Here is a 22,692-nt window from a genome sequence, read left to right as displayed (position 1 = left end):
CCACTAGATCAGGTTGCTCAGGGCTCCATCTAATCCATTGAATGCTCCCAGGGATGGGGCACACACAGCTTCTCTGGGCAGCCTATGCCAGTGCCTCACCACTCTCACCATAAAAAAATTCTTCCTGGTATATAATCTAAACGTAGTCTCTTTCATTTTGAAGCCACTCCCCCTTGTCCTCACCCCACATACTCTTGTAAGAAGTCTCTCACCATCTTTCTTGTTAGACTCTCTTCTGTACTGGAAGACTACAATTAAGTCACCCCAAAGTCTTCTCTAGGCTGAACAATCCCAATTCTTTCAGCCTTTCCTCATAGGAGAGGCGCTCCAGCCCCCTCATCAGCTTGGTAACCCTTCTCTGAACTGCCCTGATTGCCAGGAGAACGGAAAAAACAGTGAGAAGGGGGACGGAAAGGTAAAAAACAAGAGAAAACCAGGGAACAGCAACGCCCAACACCAGGGATTAAGTAAGTACTGTGAAACTTTGCCCCATTCAGGACTCTCAGCAAGGGCTCCAACACCACACACACACAGCTGTCACAGCAGCACGGGCGGAACGCGAGCTTCCCGCACTTCCGAGAGCAGAAAACCTGCTCCTTTCCCGGCGCATCCAGCCAAGCGCAGCCCGCAGCTGCCAGGGCCTGACATGGCGGCCGCGCCCTCACGGCCCCGCGCGGCGCATGCCCCGCCACCGCCCGCCCGCGGCGCGCTCTGACGCGGGGAGCGTAAACAAAGCGGCGCCCTGTGGGAAGAGGGAAGCGCTACGTGCAGGAAGAGGGAGCCTCCATCTTAGGCGCTCGTCGCGGCGGCGGGATGGCGACGGATGGCCGGGAGGAGAAGGGTATGTGGCGGTAGCGAGGGGGGCAAGCGTTAGGCCCCGGGGAAGGGGAAAGGCTCAGGCGGGGATCGGGCCCCCGCCTGAGCCTTCCCCGGGGCCACCTTGGAAGCTGGTGCTGGGCCTTCTACGGGGAGACGTCCGTCTCCTCCGGGGAGCGGAGGGGCGGCGGGGTCAGGGATAACCTTTCGAGGATGATTTTATTTTTGCGGAAGCGCTCCCTGTGTTTTGCTGGGGAGCAGGAGATAACAGGGCCCATCATACTTTGGTGTCCCGGCAGCAGCGGGCTCGGGGCAAGGTGACTCGAGCAGCGGGAAGAGGGAGAAGTTCGTGGGCCGTAAGTTTTACATCATCGACAGCGAGTTACTGCAGGTTGTGTTTTCGCAAAAAGTATTTGCTATTTTTATTGCGGCTTTTTGTTTCTGCTTGGATCGCTAGGCCGTTTTGGTTTTGGGGTTTTTTGCACGGTTTTCTGTGGGGAAATGTAGTTACTTTAGTAAGCAGAAATTTCTGTTGGAATCTACTTTGCCGGTTGTTGCTCGGCTTTTTGCAGTGAGCTGTGAATTCTGGGCACTGTGGGTAAATAAATTTGAGTTAGAGGAATCGGACGATTTCAGAGTCATTACTCTGGAATAATAATAATCTAGGGCAATTAGTGTCGAATAATGGAATCACAGCTCTTGTAAGTGACTACCGCTATCCACGGAAGCCGAAGTGATCCGCATGTTATCTGTGGGATTATGTTTGTCAGTCCTCACGAAATAGCCTCTTTAAGAAGGCAAACCAGAGTTAAGTGTAGCAGATTGCCCTTTGGTGGTTAGTGCAGAGAGTTGCAGAGTTATAAAAAGGGCAAAGTATCATTAGGGTAGTGTGGCTTGGATTGCGTTCATTTGGATTTCTGTGGAGAATAATGCTTCCTGTAAAGCCTTTTGCAGGATATGTGTCCACAAAATGGCTTTGTCAGAGTGGTAAAGGTTTGCTATCTGATATTTATTTTGAAGCTATATTACATGGAAAATTCCCAGTAGATTTTGTCAGAACTAATAAATAAAGTTATTGGTGGTGCTTGATCCTTAATGATGTTATTGTAAGATTGGTAGATTGGGATATGATCAGGTTGTGTCAGAACAGATCTGATCACCCACTGTGGATGAGCCGTGAATTTGAAATGTTTGCTGTTATCATCTATAAATTTCTATTCATATAAGTATTTGTCCAGTTGGGCTTGAATTTTTTTTCAGTGTTTGTTAATCACTGCCAGTGGTCAAGTTATATTTTTACTTTAATTTGTTTTTAATTATTTCTCATGTGAAAGGGGTTATTTTGACTGAATAATAAGTGTTGATGCACATTTGCAGCTGAACCGATTTCTGCTGTAAGTGCTCCCATAGGAAGAGAAATGCTGTTTTACCACTTTAAAAAAAGCAAAAATAAGGCTTGCAGGCCTGTTTAGTTTGAAATCACAGAGGCTTATTTCTTTTGTGTGCCAAATGGGATTTTTGCTTGGACCCTTCCAATAGTTCTAATTCTCCTGGGCAGCAGACGAAATGGCCTCCCAGGCTACCTTCCTGCTATTTTGGGTGAGTTAAATTTGTTCATGGAAAGATCCCACAAAAGACAAGCGGCAGGAAAGCCCTGTTGGGAGTATCTGCCACAGAAAGAACTCATTTGGTCCCTCCCTCTTCAGTGGTGATGGACTATAAAACACCTGTCCTCTGCCATTTTTCTGTTTCTGATTTTGTGTTTTTCCTGACACCTCGCTGAGATAATTTGGCTCTTCAGGTTGAACACTGACAGTGGTGGTTCACTGAGAGAAATGATCTTGTGCGAGTCAGAAAAGCAGCGTATCCAGTGCGAGACAGGAAGCAGGCTGCTAAATAAATCTGGAGATGAGCTTCTAAACAAATCAGGTCGATGTGCCTGTGGAAGGGGATGGGGGATCCTGCTCCTGTCTCCTGCACCCTCTTTAACATTCCAGCTGCAAATGAGGCCCGTCTAACCTGGAAGGGGTTTAGGAGAGAGTGTGTATCAGACTTGCGTTTTCTGTTAAATTTCCCTTCTTACACTTCTGAATGAGCTGATAAGGAGTCTCTTACCACCTTCCATCGCTGCTGCAATAGGTAGGTTAAATCTAGTTTACTCAAGTATGCTATTGTCTCACCAAGAGGGAAACAAATCTAAGGTTCAATACACATGATTTGAGGTGGATGATATGTTTAATTTTCTAATCTCAATGCACCTCTTTTTCATTAGTGTCCAGAAAAAATCCTTGTGCTCTAGACTTGCCAAGCTTCCTGTGGACAAGCAGAATGCAAGCCAGGAAATTGCATCCCATGTTTGGCAGTTACACAGCCGTGAATCTGACTGTCATATATTTATCAGTCACAGCAAGAATATTTGCTATGGATGTATGGCTAAAAACATAAAGGGCTGTTCCTAAGAGAATTGTGATGCAAGTTTATGTTGCATTTAAATGCCTGCTGACTGGGAAAGGTTTGATCCACTTCTCTCTGCACCATTTCCTTTGCATTAGAGACACCTACTGAGCAGTCCAGGGATCACTTCTGCATTCCCCTACCACTGAAAATGTGGAGAAGTGCCAGCAGGAAAATTAGTGTACATGCTGGCTTCAGATTTGGTAGTATAGAGTAGAGAGAATTTTAATACTATTTTATATATATATATTTATATAAATATATATAGTGTGGATTATGTTTGGGGTTTTTCACTATCAAGCTGTAAATTTTATGTTGTGGCTCAGCTCAATATTTTGAGATAGACGAGCTGCCAGACTCTGGAGGATTTAATTGCTGCATTACCTCAGTTTCACGCAGTACTGGAGTCCTTACCTTGCGTCTGCTACAGATATTGTAAACCAGCTGAATCCTTGGAGGCTGCTCTGGTTTCTTTTTCCTGAGCACAGAAATTGCAATCAATCACAAAGTGGAAAGAACTAAGAATTTTGGAGAGATTCCAAAATTGATACCTTTTTTATTTTTCCCTTTGCATGGTAAGGCTTAGTTCACTCTTTTTAAAGTGCTTGGAATATAGATCTGCTACCCTAAAGCTTGTGACTCCTTCTTCTAATAGATCACCATATATCCCTTTTGGTTTCAGAAATTGTGACAGATTTTAAAATCTTGTGAGCATATGTGGTCATTTACTGCCTCTGGCATTAATTTTCTTTAACATTTGCCGTTTTGACCAAGTTGTGGAGGTTTCTTTCGGTACAACTCAGAGTTAATGATGCAACAAATAAATACTGTTTTCTCCATTATGTTTGTTCTATTTGTTAGCGAACCACAAAACCCACCATTCTAACACTGCTATGACAACAAAGAGAGAGATTAATTCATCATGCAAGTTTGAGAATTTTGCAGAGATAAGGGTCCCTTCTCTTTACTAATGGCACTCAGAATACCTCCTGGTCTCCCTTTTTCTGTAATTTTATGTTCAGCCTTCATTTGTAGGTCAGCTTTGCTGAAAAGCTTTTGTGACATGAGGAGCCAACTTGGACCTTGTTTAGAGGTCTAAATGCATCTTGTGACATATTTTAATTTTTTTATTTGCTCTACCTGATCCTTCCAAATGAAAGTGTAGAAATAAATCAAGAAGATGTCAATTTTTTGCTTTGTTGCAGATCTGTAGCCCTGAAGGAAATGTTTGGGTTTGTAACTACTAGTTCTGTGATTTACATGTCCAGACTTTTTATGGTTGGTTTTTACTTTTTTTTGTGTATTTTCAGATGGTGAACTGAATGTTCTGGATGACATTTTGACTGACGCTCCTGACCAGGATGATGAGTTGTATAACCCTGACAGTGAGCAAGACAAAAGTGAGAAAAAGGGTATGTGATTTCGGTAGTGGTTGCTCTGCAGGAACATAAGTGGTAAACATGTCTGTCTTATTTCAGTTAGTCTTTGAAGTAATGGATTTTATAACTTGATTCAAAGAGTGAATGAGTTCCAAAAGTCTTTATTTCATGGACATGTGCTTTTTCACCTTACCCTCCAAGCAGACAGTCAGATCCATTTCCTTTTGTCTCAAGAGCAGTTGCTGAGTCTGGCTTGTTCTGAATTCATTTGCTGTTAGGAAATGACTGTCCTTTTTGGCTCAGTGAAGTGAGATGGAAGTGGAGCAAAGGGGTTGCAAAGTCTGATTCCAGCTCAGTTCTTTATTTGGCTTTAGGCCAATCCTCTAAGCATTTAAATTAGGATTTCCAAGTGTAAAATCTGAGAAACACATGTGTCTTAGAAGTAAAATACATGTTTTAGGACATGAGCTGTTCCTAAGAAGCAGTTTTGAGTGTTGCTGCAAAGCCTACAACTGGAAGATGTTCCCTGTGACTGCAGCAGGGTAATTACCTAAAATAAAGGACGTAGAAGCCTCTGTACAGTTTTTGTTTTGATATCGGAAATAACACTGAACTTGATATTTCTTTCTCTTTAAGGATCAAAAAGAAAAACTGACAGGATGGAAAATGCTGAAAGCAAGAGGCAAAAACCTTCTGTGCATTCCTCGAGGCAGATGATGCCAAAGCCTCCCAGCTCATCAGTTAGCAATAACAAGAGAATCGTGAGCACGAAAGGAAAGCTGGTGTCAGAGTACAAGACTGAGGAGTACCAGAGGTCCGACAGAAGCAAGCGCCCAGATGGCGATCGGAAGATGCGAATGTCGAGCAGCTCCAGGGAACCTTATAAAGGACAACCAGAGAAATCTTACATGAGGAAGAGAGATATTGACAGAAGGGCAAAGTCTTCTACACCGGACGGTTCAGAGGTATTAAGTATTCTTGCTGCCTTATAAATAAAGCAATTTTATGAGACTTCTGTAAGGCACGTTCTCTTAGGACTGTGTGTGCATCCTGACAATGTTATATGACCGCTGATTCACTTTTTCTTTAAACATCAGAGAATCAGGCATGATGTGGATAGAAGACCAAGCAGATCTAGCCATTCTTCTAAAGAAGAGGTGAACTCTGAGGAATATTGTTCAGATCACGAGACTGGCAGTAGTGGTTCCTCTGAACAAGGCAACACAGAGAATGAGGAGGAAGGAATGGAAGAAGAGGAAGATGATGAAGGGGAGGAGGATGAAGAGGTGGAAGAAGATGGGGAGGAAGATGAAGAAGAGTATGAACAGGATGAGAGGGATCAGAAGGAAGGAAATGACTATGACACACGGAGTGAAGCCAGCGATTCTGATTCTGAATCTGCCTCTTTCACAGATGGGTCAGTCAGATCTGGGTCTGGTTCAGATGCATCAGGTAGGCAGCATCTTGCATGCTAATGTGAAATACCTTGCCACTGAAAGGTGACTGCTTTGAAAAATAACCACTTCCTGACCATGTCGAAAGTAAGCCGTGGTGGCAGAAGTCAGGAAGATGTTAATTATGAAATACCATAGGCATGGAAAAAATTACTGGAAAGTGGTAAAACAAAATTGTGAATATCCAGATTGCTGTGTTGAGGATTCGTTGTATTCTTGATTGCTTTGACCTTGCTGTTCAATGCTTTGTAACAGTAAAATTAGTACTTTCTTGGGTATCTAATGGCTTAGTTTTCCACACAATTAATTTTAATTCAGCGTTGAGCTGTTTGGTGTCCATCTAGATGAGTGACCAGGTAGACTGGTGTAGTAAAACATTATGTCCCTGGGGAATGATAGCTGAATCCTAAATATTGGCTATGCTCAGCATAGGAAATCTAAACCTAAATTGAAATTATTAGAGCAAATTTAGAAGGAAATAAATGTTTTAAGCAGAAACTAGAAACAATTGGTTTGTGTTTGTATATTGTAAGTGGTCCTAGCTTGCAGATGTGAAGTGCTAATGAGGTAAATACTTTTGGGTTTGGCTGTTCGTTGTTTGTTTTTTCTAGGAAAGTAGCTTGCAATCCTGTTAAGATTCCTATTGTGTATCTTCCTTGTCTGAAGTCTCCATAGGTGGTCATCCTGCTTAATATGCTGCCTCTTTTAGCTCAGCTCTGCTGTATGGAATTAGAGACAGCAAGGTGTAACCTAAAGACAAGTGAAACTGTAATAACTGCTCTAAAAAACTCTGTGGTATAATGTAACACTGTCTTAAGAGTGGAAATAATTGCTTTTGTGCCACAGTGTTTTGTTTTCCTGTCTCTTGCTGTTTTTGAGCTCTGAGCAAATGAGCTATTGCTGCACAGTTTGTGCTAGATGTTGCACATTTGGGTGAAGGCTGAAAAGAAACGCTAACCCACCCTTACTAAAAATAATAATAAATTCTATCTGTAAACATTGCACAGATTTAATAGATTTGTGCCATTGATCTTTCTTTTGTGAATGAAAAGCTTGAGTAACTAGCATTTGCTTCTTCTGTGCATGATAATTTTGTGGCAACAACAGCGATTTTAATGTGCAAGCCAAATGGTAACTTCACTTTTACTGATGTTATTTTCCTGTCTCATTACTTTTTAATCTCAACTTTGCCTGTGTTTAAAGTATGGCTTTTATTTTTTATGGTTTCTTTTAGACGAGAAAAAGAAGGAGAGGAAGAGAGCTAGAGGTATCTCTCCAATTGTTTTTGACAGAAGTGGGAGTTCTGCATCAGAATCATATGCAGGTATTCTTCCCTTTTGTTGCTTGTCATTGTGACTTGCATCAAATCTTAATGTGTAATCTAAAATAAATGTAACTGGCTGTAGAGATTTATAGGGTCTGTAGCTTTGTATAATTTGGTATTGACTTCTGGCATGTTGTGTGTGGATACCTTTGGGGGGAAGTAGGCTTTCTTGTTACTTTAATGCTATTCTGTTGCTTAAGTGGAAATTTCACTTTTTTTTTTTTTTTTTTTAACTTGGAAGATGATGATTCAGTGACTAGTTTTCTGAGTAGGAAATTGTTCAAATATTATTAAAAAAAAAAAAAAACAAAACCAAATTAAACAACCCGAAACAAAAAAAACCCAACAAAACAAAACACTCGTGCACATTGAGTAGTATTTTTTGTGTGTGTGGGTGCGCGCCAGAAAGCATAATTTGTCATGAATGAAAATTGTATGGGATAAGGCTGTAGAAATTGTATATTATCTCTATTAAGGCTCAATCTGAACAAATGTACTTTGGCTAAACACAGGTTCAGAAAAGAAGCATGAGAAATTATCATCTTCCGTTCGTGCTGTCCAAAAAGGTATCATTTAAATTTGAATTTTTAATGCATGCCCCATAGCAAGCCATTGTCTCTGTTGATTAAATTACCTCTAAGTAGTGATGTTCTGATATAAATCAATTTAAGCACGTTGTTGTTCTGAGCATGATAATTGAATCTTGAGCTACTTTTGCATGTTTTGAGAGTGATATGCAAAAAGTTCAGTCACTGTGCTCTTTGCAGAGGCAGCAAATTTAAAAAGGAAGTGCTTAAAGCTGCAAAGAGGAACAGCATTCACCATTTTCTGTTGAACAGTTTGTGCTTGTAACGAGTGTTACCATCATTTATGCAAAGATCTTTAAGGAAGGAAATAAGTCCTACATATCGGAACATCACTGAATCATGCTGATTTTATTTTACGTTTTTCTTTACTTGGATATCTGAGTTTTAGTTTTGGTTTGGTTTCCCCTGGCATTTTGTGCTCTGCAGCTTTGACTTTAAGTTGGGTGGTTTACTGTGGTAATACATAGATAGGAAATGGGTGGGATACTGTATTTTTTGAAGAAAGGAAGCAACTATCTGTACTCAAAGCAACATGTTTGGTAAGTATTTACAGTTCAGCTTATTTGATACTTTGTTTTCTTTTCAGACCAAACAAGCAAACTTAAATACATTCTCCAAGATGCACGGTTCTTTCTCATCAAGAGTAATAACCATGAAAATGTATCACTTGCTAAGGCAAAGGTATGTTGTATTTTCTTCAAACTGATCCTTTTGTCTGTTTTCAGACACACTCACCTCGGTTTGGGAGAGTGTGTTTGGATTGTTATATTGCTTGGATCTTGGTGGATGCAGCAACAAAAGCTACCGTGCCTCGGTTCTTTGGCTTCCACCGTAACCTAGAAAAGGTCCTGACCACTGGCCATTTATCTTGGCAAGAATGGGGTTAAAAGGGGCCTTAGGGTCTATTTGATAACATCCTAAGCCAAGCTCTGTTGGGAATGCTGGGGTGGTATTTTCTCCCATCCATCAGCACCTCTGTTCCTATCGCTGTGCTCTGAGAAGGTTCAGAAGGTTGTTTGGCTTTTTTCTAATGCTACATGAGTAGTTTTGGTCAGGTGTTTCAGGATCTGAAGCGTTACTGTGGAAATGTATGCCTGGCAATGCTAGTGTGAGTGAGTTCTTTGGGAGGGATTCCAGAACACCAGATTTCAGCTGTTGAGGAATTGCACTAGGTGTCCATTGCAGCACTCTGGTGGTTTTATATTGGCATGTGTTCTTTGAAACAGGTCATAGAGAAAATACTTGATTTGCTGTTACACAAGATACATAGAGTAGGTGATTCTGTTAATGAAGATTTTCTAAATTAGGGTGAAAATAGCATCAAAATGATTAAACAAATCTCAAAGTCCTGGACATGTTTGGTTCTCACCTCTCCTTCCAGCTTTGAAGGTGCAGTGAACACCATTCTGACTGGTGACTCTGTAAAGGAGTCTATTCTTTTTTGTGCTTCATCCACGTATGGGGCTGCAGTAGTATCCTTGTTCCTGAAGTAATTGAAGTGGATGCTTTGTCTCTCAGTGTGGAGGCATCAGTGCTTTGATGTTGGACTTTCATGAAATTCACTTTTGTGGTGCCAATGTAATAGGTTTTTGAGTTCACAGCAGGGCTTTACAAGCAGCCAAAAGCCATGTAATCTGACTGAAAGCTAGCAAAAACCCCACATATTCTCTGGTGGTTATAGTGAATTACCAGAATCATACAAACACTGATCTGAGTTCAGAGTAGGGCATAAATACTTACCTGCACTAAAAAAATGCCAGGGAAGGAATGTTGACATTGGTATTTATAGCCTATTCTGAGGCTGAAGCTTGTTTACTCAGAAAATGGATGGAGGAGTAATTCAATAAATTCTTATTCTATATCAGCTCAGCTGGCACCTTAAAACAGGTTGTGTTTTATTGTGTGGCTGCATAGCAGCTGGTGAAATAGAAAAGATAGTACTTAGTAGTAGTAGGAGATGTGTAGGGCTAAACAAAGTGATTTGTTTTGCCATTTTAAATTGTTACTTTGGTGTCTTTCATGTTGCTGGCATTTCACAGAAAGAATTTTGAAGTCTGCAAACTGTCCTCAGCAAATTGCAGTACTATAGTCAAGTCTACCTGCCCACCTTTTAGCAGTATTCTCTTGGTTTTTCATAATTCCTGTGTGTTATATAATACATAAATTCCTTTAGTCACTTGAAACATATGTGCAAACTTTCACCCTTACTATTTTTATGCTAACTGCCCATCATTATAATTATAATGGAAGTCTTAGATGATCTAAATGCATCTTCAGTGTCCAAAAAAAGGTTGAAAAGCCAGTGTTTTAAAAGTTTTAGTACAAGGCAGGCTAAAATATTTCTTGATGGAAATTAACTTTTCAATATGTTTTTCTTTCTATTATCTTCCACTCCAGTGCAATATTTTGGTCTTGTTTTCTTCATGTGCATTACATATTTATGTTAGCTAAATCATTTGAGATTAACTGTTGTGTTTTGGGATGGGGTGGGTGTTTTTCTGTTTTAGGGAGTATGGTCAACACTTCCAGTGAATGAAAAGAAGCTTAATGCTGCATTTAGATCAGCAAGGAGTGTTATTTTGATATTTTCTGTAAGAGAGAGTGGCAAATTCCAAGGTAAGGAAAAATGAGCTATTTTCAAGGTGAGTCAAAGTGAGTTCTATATGCAATAGCCTTTCTGTTGTATCTTTGTTACAATTCATACAAAATCCTTCAGGGTTTGCAAGATTATCTTCAGAGTCCCATCATGGAGGATCACCTATACATTGGGTGCTGCCTGCAGGAATGAATGCAAAAATGTTGGGAGGTGTCTTTAAAATTGACTGGATCTGCAGGTAACCAACTGTGCATTTATGTTGCTGTTAGTAACAAGGCATTATATTATAACTTTTGCGTATTACTCAAGTGCCAACAGCATCCTTCTGAAACTTGATTCAACCAGAGATCTATCCTCACTGCTCACTTGAATAGACAGCTGTGGGTGAAAAAGATTTGTCCTTACATGGATTTTTTTTTTTTCTGTTTTGATCTGACTAAACAAAGAAAATACTACTGTTCTGAAACAACATATGACATAGTGCAAGTATTGCATAATGTATAGGTTGTGAGCAGTATGTTCTTACAGAAAAGATTTTAAATCTCTTATTAAGGAAAAAAGTTACAGCAGTCCCATGAAACACATTGCATGGTTGTACAAGTACTTTGGACGGCCAGAAAGACTGAATAGAGGAAAAGTGAGACTTTGAATTAAAGTGTTGGAAAGATCCTCTTGAAGCTACTGACTCCCACCTCCAGCTCAAAGCACTTCATAGTTAGGTCAGTGCTCAGGGATTTAAGTATGTGCCAAGAGCTACCACATGTAGAGATCAGTGTATTCAGATGGTGAGATAATAAACAAGCACAATCACAATATTGCATACAGACCAAAATATTCTCTTTTAAAGGAGGGCTTGTCATAGTATGAACTATATTAGTTACTACTGGAATAAGTCCAAGTGAAATCTTCAGTTACTAATATATAGACCATAAGAATATGTTCAGAGACCTAACAGTACAAAGAATAACAGGATTATTTTATATGTAGTCTCCTGCTGTATACGTTTTTACTTATTTTCTTAATAAAAATAACTGAGGCAAAACTATAAATGGTGCCACTTGCATATTTAGGCGGGAATTGCCGTTCACTAAATCTGCTCACCTGACCAATCCTTGGAACGAACATAAGCCAGTAAAGATTGGACGCGATGGACAGGTTTGTTAATTCTTACTTGTTTTCTATAACTGACATCCTCTAGTGCTTGCTTCCAGCTTAGAATGTGCAAGAGAGTAGGAATGTTTTTTATAGCAGTTACTTGGAGTAGAGTGTTGTGGCAAAGGCATTTTGCTTCTTTCTAATGCTGTTGTGGAAGAAGGAAAAGGAAACAATACAGTGCCAATTCTGTTTTCATCTTTATGATAAACAGTGTTTGCTTCAAAACTGTGTGGTATTCTGAATTTGAAATGTGATGTGCCTTGCATTGTATAGTGTGCAAACCACATAGCATCAGGTTTTAAGAAAAAGGTCTGGTGTTTCCAGTTGTGCTCTGCATTACGTTTTTTAATATATACTGTATTGCTTAAGGCATACACTCCCATTATAGAATATCTGCTAAGCAAATTTCAGGTGGGGCTGGCTCTTTGTCTTGTTAGACATACCAGAGTGCAGGTATGTTGCTGCTGTCATCATGTACCCAAGCTGTGGGTAAAATAGCAGGTTCTGCTTTAAGACAAGGTGGGAGGTAATCTCCATACTGTATGGAAAATGTCAACTCCTTGCTGCGTTGTTTTGCCCGCAGATATGTTTGCTTTGTTGTGTAGCAGGAGAAAAACAATAGTTTTGATATTGTTTTTAGTTTAGTGTGAACTCTAAAAAAAATGTTTTTCAATTAACTTAGCTACTGTTAAATGGCCAAGGAAATTTATTGTTTTTCCTGATGTTTTGTCTACAGTAGACTTGCAATCTGGATGTGGGTTTCAGCTTTTTTCATCAAATTACTGTACTGTTACGGTCTAGACAAGCATTGCCTGATGCTTGCTCTCCCTGCTTTTCAAGTCTGCTTATTTCCTGAAGTGGTTGTCATTTATCCATTTATATTTGCACAACTGTGAATGGATCTCTCTTCTGAGGACACGTACACTGAAAATCTGCCTTTACGACATCATTTGGGAAGGTGTTCTGCAAGCCTGCAGTCACCAGTTTGAAGAAGCACTTCTGTTTTGCACCTGGCTCCTGCTAGATTTATTTGATGGCCCAAGTTCTTGTAGTGGAAGAGAGAGTCAGAAAATTCATATCTGTCCCTTTCTCCTCCAGACAGTTTGCAGTGTCTAATGGTCCCATTATCTCGATCTTGTTTCCCCATATCCCTCATATTTCACTTTTAATCTAGGTTGGAGAGACCTGACCTTTTCAGTCATTGCATGTAGGAATTGTTGCATTAATTCACTTATTCTTGGTGCCCTGCTTTGAAGTTTTCCATTTCTGTTGTCCCCCTATTTTTTGAGATGTAGGGGCACAACTGCAGGCAATATTTAGGGTGTGGGTGGAACATGAAATTCGGTGTGATACAATGGCTTTCTTATTCAGTGTTCTTTTCCTAATAACCCTGAGCACACAAAATGCTTGTTTTGATCGTGGTCAGACCTTGAGTTGGTATTTTCATGGACTTGTCTACCATACAATGAAGAACTCATACTGAGTGGTAGTAGTCAACTTCATCAGGCCATGGCTTTATATGTGAAGCTGGGATGGATTTTTTTTCCTGCGTGTGTCACTTTTCTTTCTGTAATAGGTAATCATTTTCTTTGTGATGAAAAACAGTCCTCTGATTTTATAGCAAAACAGTGATGTGGCCTGTATGTCTCATGGGAAGATATGGTTACCCCAAGTGTTGGACTATTTAGTGAAAATTCTAATTAGTACCTAAAGAGTTAAAGGTAATGTAAGTGAATTTTGCTGTGTCTAGTGATACTGAAATCTCTTTGAAGTGTCCTTTTTTTTTTATTTTTTTTTTCCTTAAATGTCTGTTGTCAGTGTATTTGGGGAGAGTTTAATTTCTTCAGTTTATGAACCGCTTCTAACTAATTCTAGGAAATTGAGCCGGAATGTGGAACCCAACTTTGTCTTCTCTTCCCTCCTGATGAAAGTATTGACTTGTATCAAGTCATTCATAAAATGAGGCACAAGAGAAGAATGCACTCACAACCCCGATCAAGAGGACGCCCATCCCGTCGAGACCCCGTTCGGGACGTGGGAAGGTTAGAAACGTTCTTTGGACTGATAATAGGCACATGTGTGAGAATAACGTGATGGAGGAATGTGATTCGTCAAAGCTTGCCCTGCGATAAAGAAGAGAGAAAATCCTCAAATCAAGCTGCATGGACAAGTTTGTGGCTTCATTGAGGATTTCACATGGTTCCCCGGTCTGTCATTTTTCAAGAGGAAAATGGGGATCTTTGCTTTTGCTGAAAAAAGCTCTTAAAGTTCTGTCTCTAGTTTAGACTAGATCATTTATTGAGCTAATGCAACTTGTAATGCTAGCTGTAGGTAAGCTTGGCTTGATTATGAGCAGGCTAGATGGAGAGGAGGAAATATTTATATGCTAAAAATGTGTTAATATCTTGTAAAAGCCTTTTCTTTCAGGTGTGTCTCTGGATAAGCCTTATCAAATATGGGACTTTTATAAGGATCACTTAGAATTTTGCAGAAGATGCCGCCTCATTTTGAGGATAAAATATTTAAGTTATTTTGATATTCAAGAGGAGCATTATTGGGACTGTTTCAAATTGTGTCACCGTGATGTGTTAACCCTTTTGCCAAATATTCTCTAACATGTAACCACTGAATTCACACATCTTGCTGAGCTTCTGAAAACAGTAGGTTCTTTCCAAAAGGGATCAAGTGGCCCTTGGAGACCCGGCAACAAACCAAAAAGAATGGCTGTTGCTGTGTCTGTATATACAACCTTTCCAGATGCTGGCAGTACCTGTGGACTTAAAGTATTTTTAGAGGATCGACATGTTTATTGATCACTGCTTTATGAACTTAACATCATTTTCCAGAAAAAAAAGGGGGTATAACTTGTTACAGAATTGGAGAAGTCTTTGCAAAGAACTGATACTAGCCCTTCTGCCAAACACCTTTTCCCCGTGGTAGCCACTTTGCATACAGACTGATGTATGGTTTGGGCTGAAACCTTTGGTTAAGTTTCCTTTTTGTGGAAACATCCTGTGGTAGGTACAGAGGCCCCAACAAGAGTCCCCATTTCCTTGAGCTTAAAAAAAAGGACACTGTAACGAGTAGGTAGGAGGAAACCTGGCAGCGCCCCCCTATTTTTGGCTTTAAAGGACTGAACACCAAGATGGCTTTTGGAGTTAAGCTAAGAGGTTTCCAGTGCAATAAAGTATATACAAGTGAAGGTTTTGCAATGGACTGCAAACTATACATATAACACCACCACACCTTCTCAAGCCTGCCAGGGCCTCCATTTATGTATGTGGCTTACAGCTTAAAGTCAGTAGTTGGACTACTATATGAACTGTTTCTATCATATTTTATACCGGTCGTAAATGCACTCTCAAAACTACAAGAAAGCGGTATGTTTATTCTTTACACCAGCTTTTATTTTCTTTGATCTGAATTTGCTGTAGATGCAACTGCTTTTGTTTTTGGGCTTTTTGCTCATACTAAAGAATCTGCTTCCATTTTAAAAAGCTTAGTAACTGGGTACAGTGGGCTTTAATGACTGAAGTTGGGGAAGGGAGGGAGAAGTCACTATTTATAAAACTAAAAGCTATATAAGCTTGTTACTCAGCTGGCAAGTTGCACAGTAATTAAGCAATATAAAGAAAGTGTTAATGTCTTGTCATAAGGAATTATACTGTTGGGGAGGGGGAGGGGGGTGAGAAAGGAATGGTTCTGTAGCTGCTTTGTGTTTAGAAACACTGTTACATTAGCACTAGTCTCCCAGTACAGTAATGTTTATGTACCTTGGAGCAAAATAAGCACACAGTTGTCAGCTCTTTTTTGAGCCTAACAGCAACTGGAATGTAACTTATAAGGAAGAGCAGAGTTCTTAATATCTCTTCTGTCAAAGAGCTGCTTTTATAGAAAACAGCCCTAATTATTTTAATTATTAGGAAGCTTGAATGTTATTAAATTGAAAAATGCACCAGTGCATTGCTAGTAAGTTGCTTAGAACAGAAATTAGTAGAAATAATACAATTGCCTATTCAATTAGGGAAGCCATAGTTAAAGTTGCAATTTCACAAAGCATGCAGAGTTTATTTATAAATGTTGTGGAAGTAGACCTTTTATTGAATTCTTTACCCATTAGCTATCAAATGCAGTAGTCTTCATACCCTCTGACTGCAATGTTCTGTGAAATTCTTTGTTGTCCGATAGGTGTTGCAAAATGTAATGTGGAAAGTGTAATGTTAATGCCTAAGCTTGAGTTTGGTTTAGACAAATTTGTTACCTTTTGTTTGGGATGAAGATACAGTTGGGTTGAGTTCCTTCCTTAACTACCTAAATTCCTGTAGACAGAAAATAACAGTGGAATGTATGTAATTGAGCTATTTCTGATTCTTTCAGTTCAAATTTAAAGCTGTAGAATATTTTGAAGCAAATAGATTTGAGAATTATTACATTGATATCCTGGGCAGCTCAGACTGTTCCTGTGAGGTATTCTGCTGTGACAAATGCTCCAAGCAACCTTGTTTAATCTTTGATATCTAATTTGTGTAGGCGTCGACCAGAAGATTATGATATTCATAACAGCAGAAAGAAACCAAGGATTGACTATCCCCCTGAGTTTCACCAAAGACCAGGTTAATATCTTACTATCAAGATTTGTGTGCACCAATTCATGAGTATTTTCTCTTTTAGCATATCCTCGTTAATTCAAAAGTAAAATACTGATATAACTTGGATATAAAAATGTGACTTGTTTCAAGTGCTGCCTGCTGCTTTAACCCACCTCTCGAAGAAGTCAGTGACGCTGTTTCACTGGTTTGAGAGCTGAGTTTAACCTAGGCTGAGCCCTTTTTAAGAGCATTGAATTGTGTACATTGTTGTGAATGATCTTCTCAAGTGCTGTGTTAATGTGGGCACAAAAATAGATCTGACCTACTTGTCAAGATGCTAATCATCAAGTGAAAACGTTTGAGAAATTTCCACCTGGGAACGTCAGCTGAGACTGCGTGACTGGTAGCCTTTGTGTGGAGATGATGGTAGACATTCAGTTATGTTTTCAGACAGTTTTTTTTTACAAGCTTGACATGAGTTAGGCAGGAGGATGTTGCCCTGCATTTTACAAGAGGAATGATGAAGGGAAGTTTGTTGTTCCCTAGAAAGAAATGTTTGCAGTGGTACTGCAGCAACAGCACTGCTCATAGCAGCCTTTTTTTTTCCTTCAGAAAGCAGCTATTAAGAATTTGTTGCTTTTAGTCTACCAAATTGTGCTTCACATCTCTTAGAAAAGTGCATTCTGCTATTTCAGTCGTAGATTTCTAAACCTGTTCAGAGCATGCCTGTATTGTCTGCAAAGCATGCCTAGCTTGTCTGCAAAGACTGCGTTCTTTCATGCAAAAAGTGTTGTTGCTGCTCTGCATCTTTCCAAGGCCATTGTTTAAAAAACAGAACAAGATTTTTTAAAAAATAATGAAGGTCACTATTTTATTGTAGTGCAAGCATGCCTGATGTTTTGCACCGTTCTGCTGAGCTCTTTAAAGGGATTTACTGAAGCTGTAAGAATTCTTTGCCCTGTGGGGCTTTTCCAGATAATTTTAGTTTGTTTTTAATTTCCTGTGTAGCATTGTATCCAAAACATATTGGGAAATGAGCTTTTTACTGAATACACATTCTACTGAATATATAGTTAGGAAGTAGTAACAGCCACGTGCTAAATGCCTGGAGGCAACACTCTTCAAATTCATGTGCATTCCTAATTCATTTGACTAAATTTCAAGTCTTTATTTGCACAGTTTCCCTCTTGCATATTTGTTGGTACTGTGTGCAAGTTCTTAATGGGTTTGTTGATGTTACTTTTTTATTATACTACTTGTCTTCATTGTCTATTAGGAGCTGTAAGTTTTCAAGAGTTGTTTTAAAAGTGAGGGTAGTAGCAGATAGACATAATTTTGTAGTAGCCACAAAATGAAAGGATACTTTCTAATGAATATAGTTTTTAAGATTGTTAACTTGAGACAATAAATTGAATTAATACTGCTTGATGTTCGAACAGGGTATATAAAGGATCCCAGATATCCCGAAGTAGACAGGTAAGGTGTGTTCATGTTACTCATTTTATGTCCTGGTAACTTGTCTGCACAGATAAGTTGGATTTAGTTCTGCAAATTTTTATTCCCAACAGACGATTTTCAGGAGTTCGACGAGATGTATTTTTAAATGGGGTAAGTTACTGCATGCAGTTTTTTTGGGCAACTTTATATTCATCTTTCTGCATTTCCAAAGAACACTCAGCACAAATTTTAATATTACTGTCTTTCATTTTAGTCCTACAATGATTACGTGAGGGAGTTCCACAACATGGGACCACCACCACCATGGCAAGGAATGGTTTGTGTCTTGTTGAATTTGGTTTTTCTCCTTAGCATACAGCTGCTTTTTGTTTCCCCCAAAAGGAGCCTGCCATATTCCATGTGCTCTCAACTCTTCACTTTTCCTAAAATCTACCTTTGCTGTAACAGTGTAAAAATTTTAGGGGAAAAGTATTGATAATAAGTATTTTGAAATTTACTTTCAACAGTAGTCTGGCATTTTAGTAAGCTAAAATGAAGAAATAGCAGAACTCTCCTTTAGCCTAGATGGGAGGGTGTGATCACATTCTGTATCCTGCTAAGTGTTGATGGTACTTGGCTCTCAAACAGTAAATGCATCAAACATGTGGACTTGTTGAAGAGGCTCATGGAATGGGCTGCTGGGCTCTAGTGTTGTGCAGTGGCTTGCTTTTGGCTATGGCAGTGAAGCATGCAGGAAACTAGCAAAATGTGCTGCACAACCTAATTAAACTAAGTCTTTCTGTATTACAGCCTCCACTGAAGTGCACTTTTTTCCCAGAAAGATGAGCAGATACATGAGTGGACATATCTACAACTATGTAGATAGTTCACTTGTACAAGTTGTGGCCTTCACGTCAAGAGTAGTCATAGTGAGGTTATTTTAGTGATACTTAGTAGTAAGTCTGGCCTGATTTTGTATAACTATAATGAGTCTTTTGGCTCTTGTTTGTACTGCCAATGAGCAAAAAGCAGTGCCAGATACAGAGATGCTCCTATAGCCTCTCATTTTTGTCAGCTGAAACACAAGTCCTTACAACTGAAAGAAGTAAACAAAGTTGTCAGATGGGGGGGGAAACAGTTTTTTTTAAACAGTTAAGCCTCCAGAAACTCCCTTTTTTTTCTACTCCCCTCTTTTGCATGCAGTCCAAGTAGTTGTCCTAGAATCCAGTGCTTTCATTTACTTTCTTTGTAACAAAAATGCAAGCCAAGATGCTTTGTTACTAGGCAAAGGAGGACTGTGCAGATTGAAGAAATGAAAGAAATCAGCCAAAATAGGTTTTGTTAAAAACAAAAAAGGGCTAGCATTTTGTCAAATCATTTGACTTGCAAATTATTTGGTTTTTAATTTAGAATAGAAAGAAATTCATAAGGAATGAGTATGACTTGTTTCTGTAAGAGCTCTGGTTTGGGCAGAATTCACAGTCTATACGCAAGGGTTTAAAAACTCGGAACTGAAACTGCCACATTAAAATAGCAGAAGTTTTGTGTACGGTGTCGTATTGAGGCAGATGCAGAAGGAAGGGATGTTGGACTGTGGGGGGGGTGGTTACCAGACTTCTCCAAGCAGTGGTGGAGAGGGAGTAAAGCATGCCAGCCCAATGAAAAGTAGACTGCTGTTCAGTTAGGAGGCTGTGATCAGATTTATATAGATGCTGTGTTTTCCATCTGAATGATGCACTCCTTGTGTGCATTCCTTTGCTTCAACAAACTTCCTGTAACTTTCTTGTAGCCACCGTATCCAGGTATGGAGCAACCACCACACCACCCTTACTATCAGCACCATGCACCTCCACCTCAAGCTCACCCTCCATACTCAGGACATCATCCTGTACCCCATGAAGCGAGATACAGAGACAAACGAGTAGTAAGTGTCTGCATAGACAGAGGGGATGCAAGTCTGCAGGCTGGAGTAGGAATCTGGGGTCCAGGGGTAGCCTAGCTTGAGCTTTGTTTGCTATGATAAACAGCATGTTTATGACCTGTATTAGAGTTCCTTGGAAAGATCAGTTGTTTAGATTGACTACACACTTACAGCAAATTTGAAAAGCCTTTCTCTCCCTGGTGAGTTAGAGGTGAAAAATTCTCATACTCTTAAACTGAGGTGTATGCTTAAATTGGCTTCCTGCTTGTCCACCTATGAACATTTTCATCCTGAAACCTGGTTTGAATAAGGACAGGGCTGTAACTTTGCTCATGCTCATTGGCAACAAGTTACTTTATCGGCAGAATTTTGTGTTTTAAAACTTCTTATAGACACATCAGAAAACAGGGTGAATTATTAAGTTTCTGTTAGCTGGCTTGAAAGCTCCTTAGCTTTCAGGTCTCTTGCTGATGTCTGGCATTTGAACCCCAGATTCTGCACATGGATGCTGGACAGTTGGTTTGGTTGGGTTTGCCTTTTTTTAAATACTGGGCTTTCTGAGGAGTTACAGCCAGCCTTACAGATAAGGGAGGGAATTCTGATCTGGGAAAGAAAATAGCAGAGCTCTCCTTTCATCACAGCACGACTATGACATGAGAGTAGATGACTTCCTTCGCCGCACACAAGCTGTTGTCAGCGGACGGAGAAGCCGGCCCCGGGAGAGGGACCGAGAGCGGGAGCGCGACCGGCCTCGAGATAATCGGAGAGACAGAGAACGGGACAGAGGCCGTGATCGGGAAAGGGAGAGAGAGAGGATTTGTGACCGGGACAGAGACAGAGGTGAAAGAGGTAGATACCGAAGATAATCTATCTGGAACAGTGCTCACTTGAATCAAAAAAAGCTTGTATTTTTTTGTGTGTTTACAAGTAGTACATTTTATTTTCAGCTGTCTACTTAAAGTTCATTGTGTAGAAGGATTTATAATGACCCTCTCTATTCCAAGCATGCAGTGAACTATGAACTGGAAAAATTCGAATAGGCCAAAAATAAAATACACAAAGCTGACACACAACTTCATGTTTCTATTGGAACAAAGTTGGAAGCAGCTAAGAATGTAGATATTGATTAATTCTCAATAAGTGTTCTACTTAGTGACTTCATTCTAGGTTTTTGAATACTGATGGATAACTGCCTTTTTTTTTTTTTTTTTTTTTTTTGCTTTGATGTTTTCTTCCTGTAGTTTCATATGGTTCGATGGGAGAATGCTGCTATCAAGTATGCAAATACTGAAGTATGATCTCTTTCTTTTTTTTTGACGGTATGGCAGTGTTGTAGCAGCCTTTTCCCCCCCCCCCCCCCTTTCCCCCCCATTTTTAACCCTATCTGTGAAGTCAAGTGATTTATTTTCAGTCTTCAATAAGGAAAGCAATATTAAGAAGACACTATTGATACCTAATTTTTAGCCTTTTTTAAAAATTTTCCTGTGTTCAATAACATTTTGGTCAGTTCTCTTGTCTGGTCTCTTTCCAAAATGTACACATTGCTTGGAATGTTCACAACCTGCGTGCGTGGAACCAGAAAATATTGCTGTATTCTACATTGCTACCTTTTTTTTTTATAAAAATAAATTGGTAACTATTGAAATGTTTAAACCTCCATGTCGGGTTCCTTGGTTTTCTAAGCTTGACAGTTTTGCTAGATTCCAGAGTTCTAGGAAAAGATCTATGTTCAGAAATAGTTCAAGTGTTCTTTGTGGTAAGCAAAACTGATCTGAAGCCTGAATTTAGAAGAAGGACTGTTGATATAAAAGGTAATTGCATTTCTGTTTCCATAGTGAAGTGGCCAATAACTCCTGCAGCTCAGAGTTAAGGCCCTACATCTTCAACTTAATCATATGATCTTCAAACTGTTGAGAGGCTGTCCTCAGCCACAACATACCTGTCTCAGGAATGTGTTAGTCCTGTAAGATCCAGAGTCTGTACCTATGTTCTTTGTAGCGATCACTTGTTACTTCTTTTAAATAAGAAATGTTTTATCTATGCCAATGGTAAAAATGGGGGGGGGGGGGAATTACTGAAAGTTCTTCAGTTTATCCAGCAATTTCCAACTTTCCAAAACTTGTAAGAGAGCACTGCCTTGGTAGACTTCTTCATAAACTTCCTTCAGTGTCTCGTCATGTAACAAATCCAGACTGTGCTTTAAACACCCCCAGCTCCGCCCTGCTGGGTGCTGCAGCTATTTTTATAAATGCCAGTATAGGACTGGCCACTGTGTGGCATTTGTGGAAATGTGGTTTATTGATCTGGCAATAGTTTGTGCTCTGCTTATTTTAGTCTACAGTCACAGTAGATATCTGCATATGTTAGACAAAAGGTTAGATCTCCAATGTACAAATATGTTTGGCTTCCTTAAGCAGAACTTGAGGCTGAATATGTGTTTGGGCTCCTCAGCACAGTTTATTGTGCACAGAGAGGTAATGCCTGCTAGCTGGAGGATTAGATCAGTGTGTCAGATTTAGAATACATTCTGTGTCTAATTGGAGAAATGTGTCACAGACCACCCTCGTACTTTGATATCTTTCTCTGCATTGTATACAGACTCTAAAATGAAGAAGGGGTTTTGGTTTTGAGGTTTTTTTGTTTGGATTGGTTGGTTGGTTGTTTTATTTTTTAAATTCAGTACTAGATAAGCCAAATTACTCAGAGTAGGTTACAGAAATGATGCACCTCCTTACAGGGACTGTGGAGCACTTTGTCCAGCTTTTCCCCTCTATCCTGTTTCCAGTGTCCTTTGTTAGCCCTGTCTGACCGATACCTGTGCAGCATGCTGGGAGGCTTGCTGGCCTTCTGGCATCCAAAGCAACATCTCAGCAACTGTGTGACAGGAGCTCATAGTGATCCAGCCGGATGGAGCTGTGCCTAGGGACCCACCCACCTCTCTGAATAGTTACAGCAACCCCTTTCTGATTTGGGGCCTTAG

General features: G+C 39.8%; 1 protein-coding gene across 4 annotated transcripts; it reads left to right on the top strand.

The window, feature by feature from the left end:
- Positions 1-713: 713 nt before the first annotated feature.
- YTHDC1 (YTH N6-methyladenosine RNA binding protein C1) lies at positions 714-21,365 on the top strand. 4 transcript variants are annotated; one of them, XM_058804389.1, is made up of 18 exons: positions 714-841; positions 4,581-4,682; positions 5,286-5,614; positions 5,747-6,101; positions 7,338-7,427; positions 7,940-7,993; positions 8,601-8,695; positions 10,522-10,630; positions 10,731-10,848; positions 11,681-11,765; positions 13,641-13,807; positions 16,296-16,378; positions 17,794-17,830; positions 17,923-17,962; positions 18,066-18,128; positions 19,581-19,715; positions 20,354-20,561; positions 20,954-21,365. In XM_058804389.1, exons 1-18 carry the CDS (start codon positions 814-816, stop codon positions 21,001-21,003), a joined length of 2,148 nt encoding a protein of 715 aa, XP_058660372.1. In that variant the 5' UTR covers positions 714-813; the 3' UTR covers positions 21,004-21,365. The 4 variants fall into 4 exon arrangements, with proteins under 4 accessions (XP_058660372.1, XP_058660374.1, XP_058660373.1 ...); XM_058804391.1 differs by lacking the exon at positions 7,940-7,993; XM_058804390.1 differs by lacking the exon at positions 20,954-21,365 and having other exon boundaries at positions 20,354-20,900.
- The last annotated feature ends 1,327 nt before the right edge of the window (positions 21,366-22,692 follow it).

This window comes from Ammospiza caudacuta, chromosome 4 (assembly GCF_027887145.1).
Source record: "Ammospiza caudacuta isolate bAmmCau1 chromosome 4, bAmmCau1.pri, whole genome shotgun sequence".
NCBI classification, from domain to species: Eukaryota; Metazoa; Chordata; class Aves; order Passeriformes; family Passerellidae; genus Ammospiza; species Ammospiza caudacuta.
Note: the sequence above shows the minus strand (reverse complement) of the source record. Positions and strands in the feature narration are given on the sequence as shown.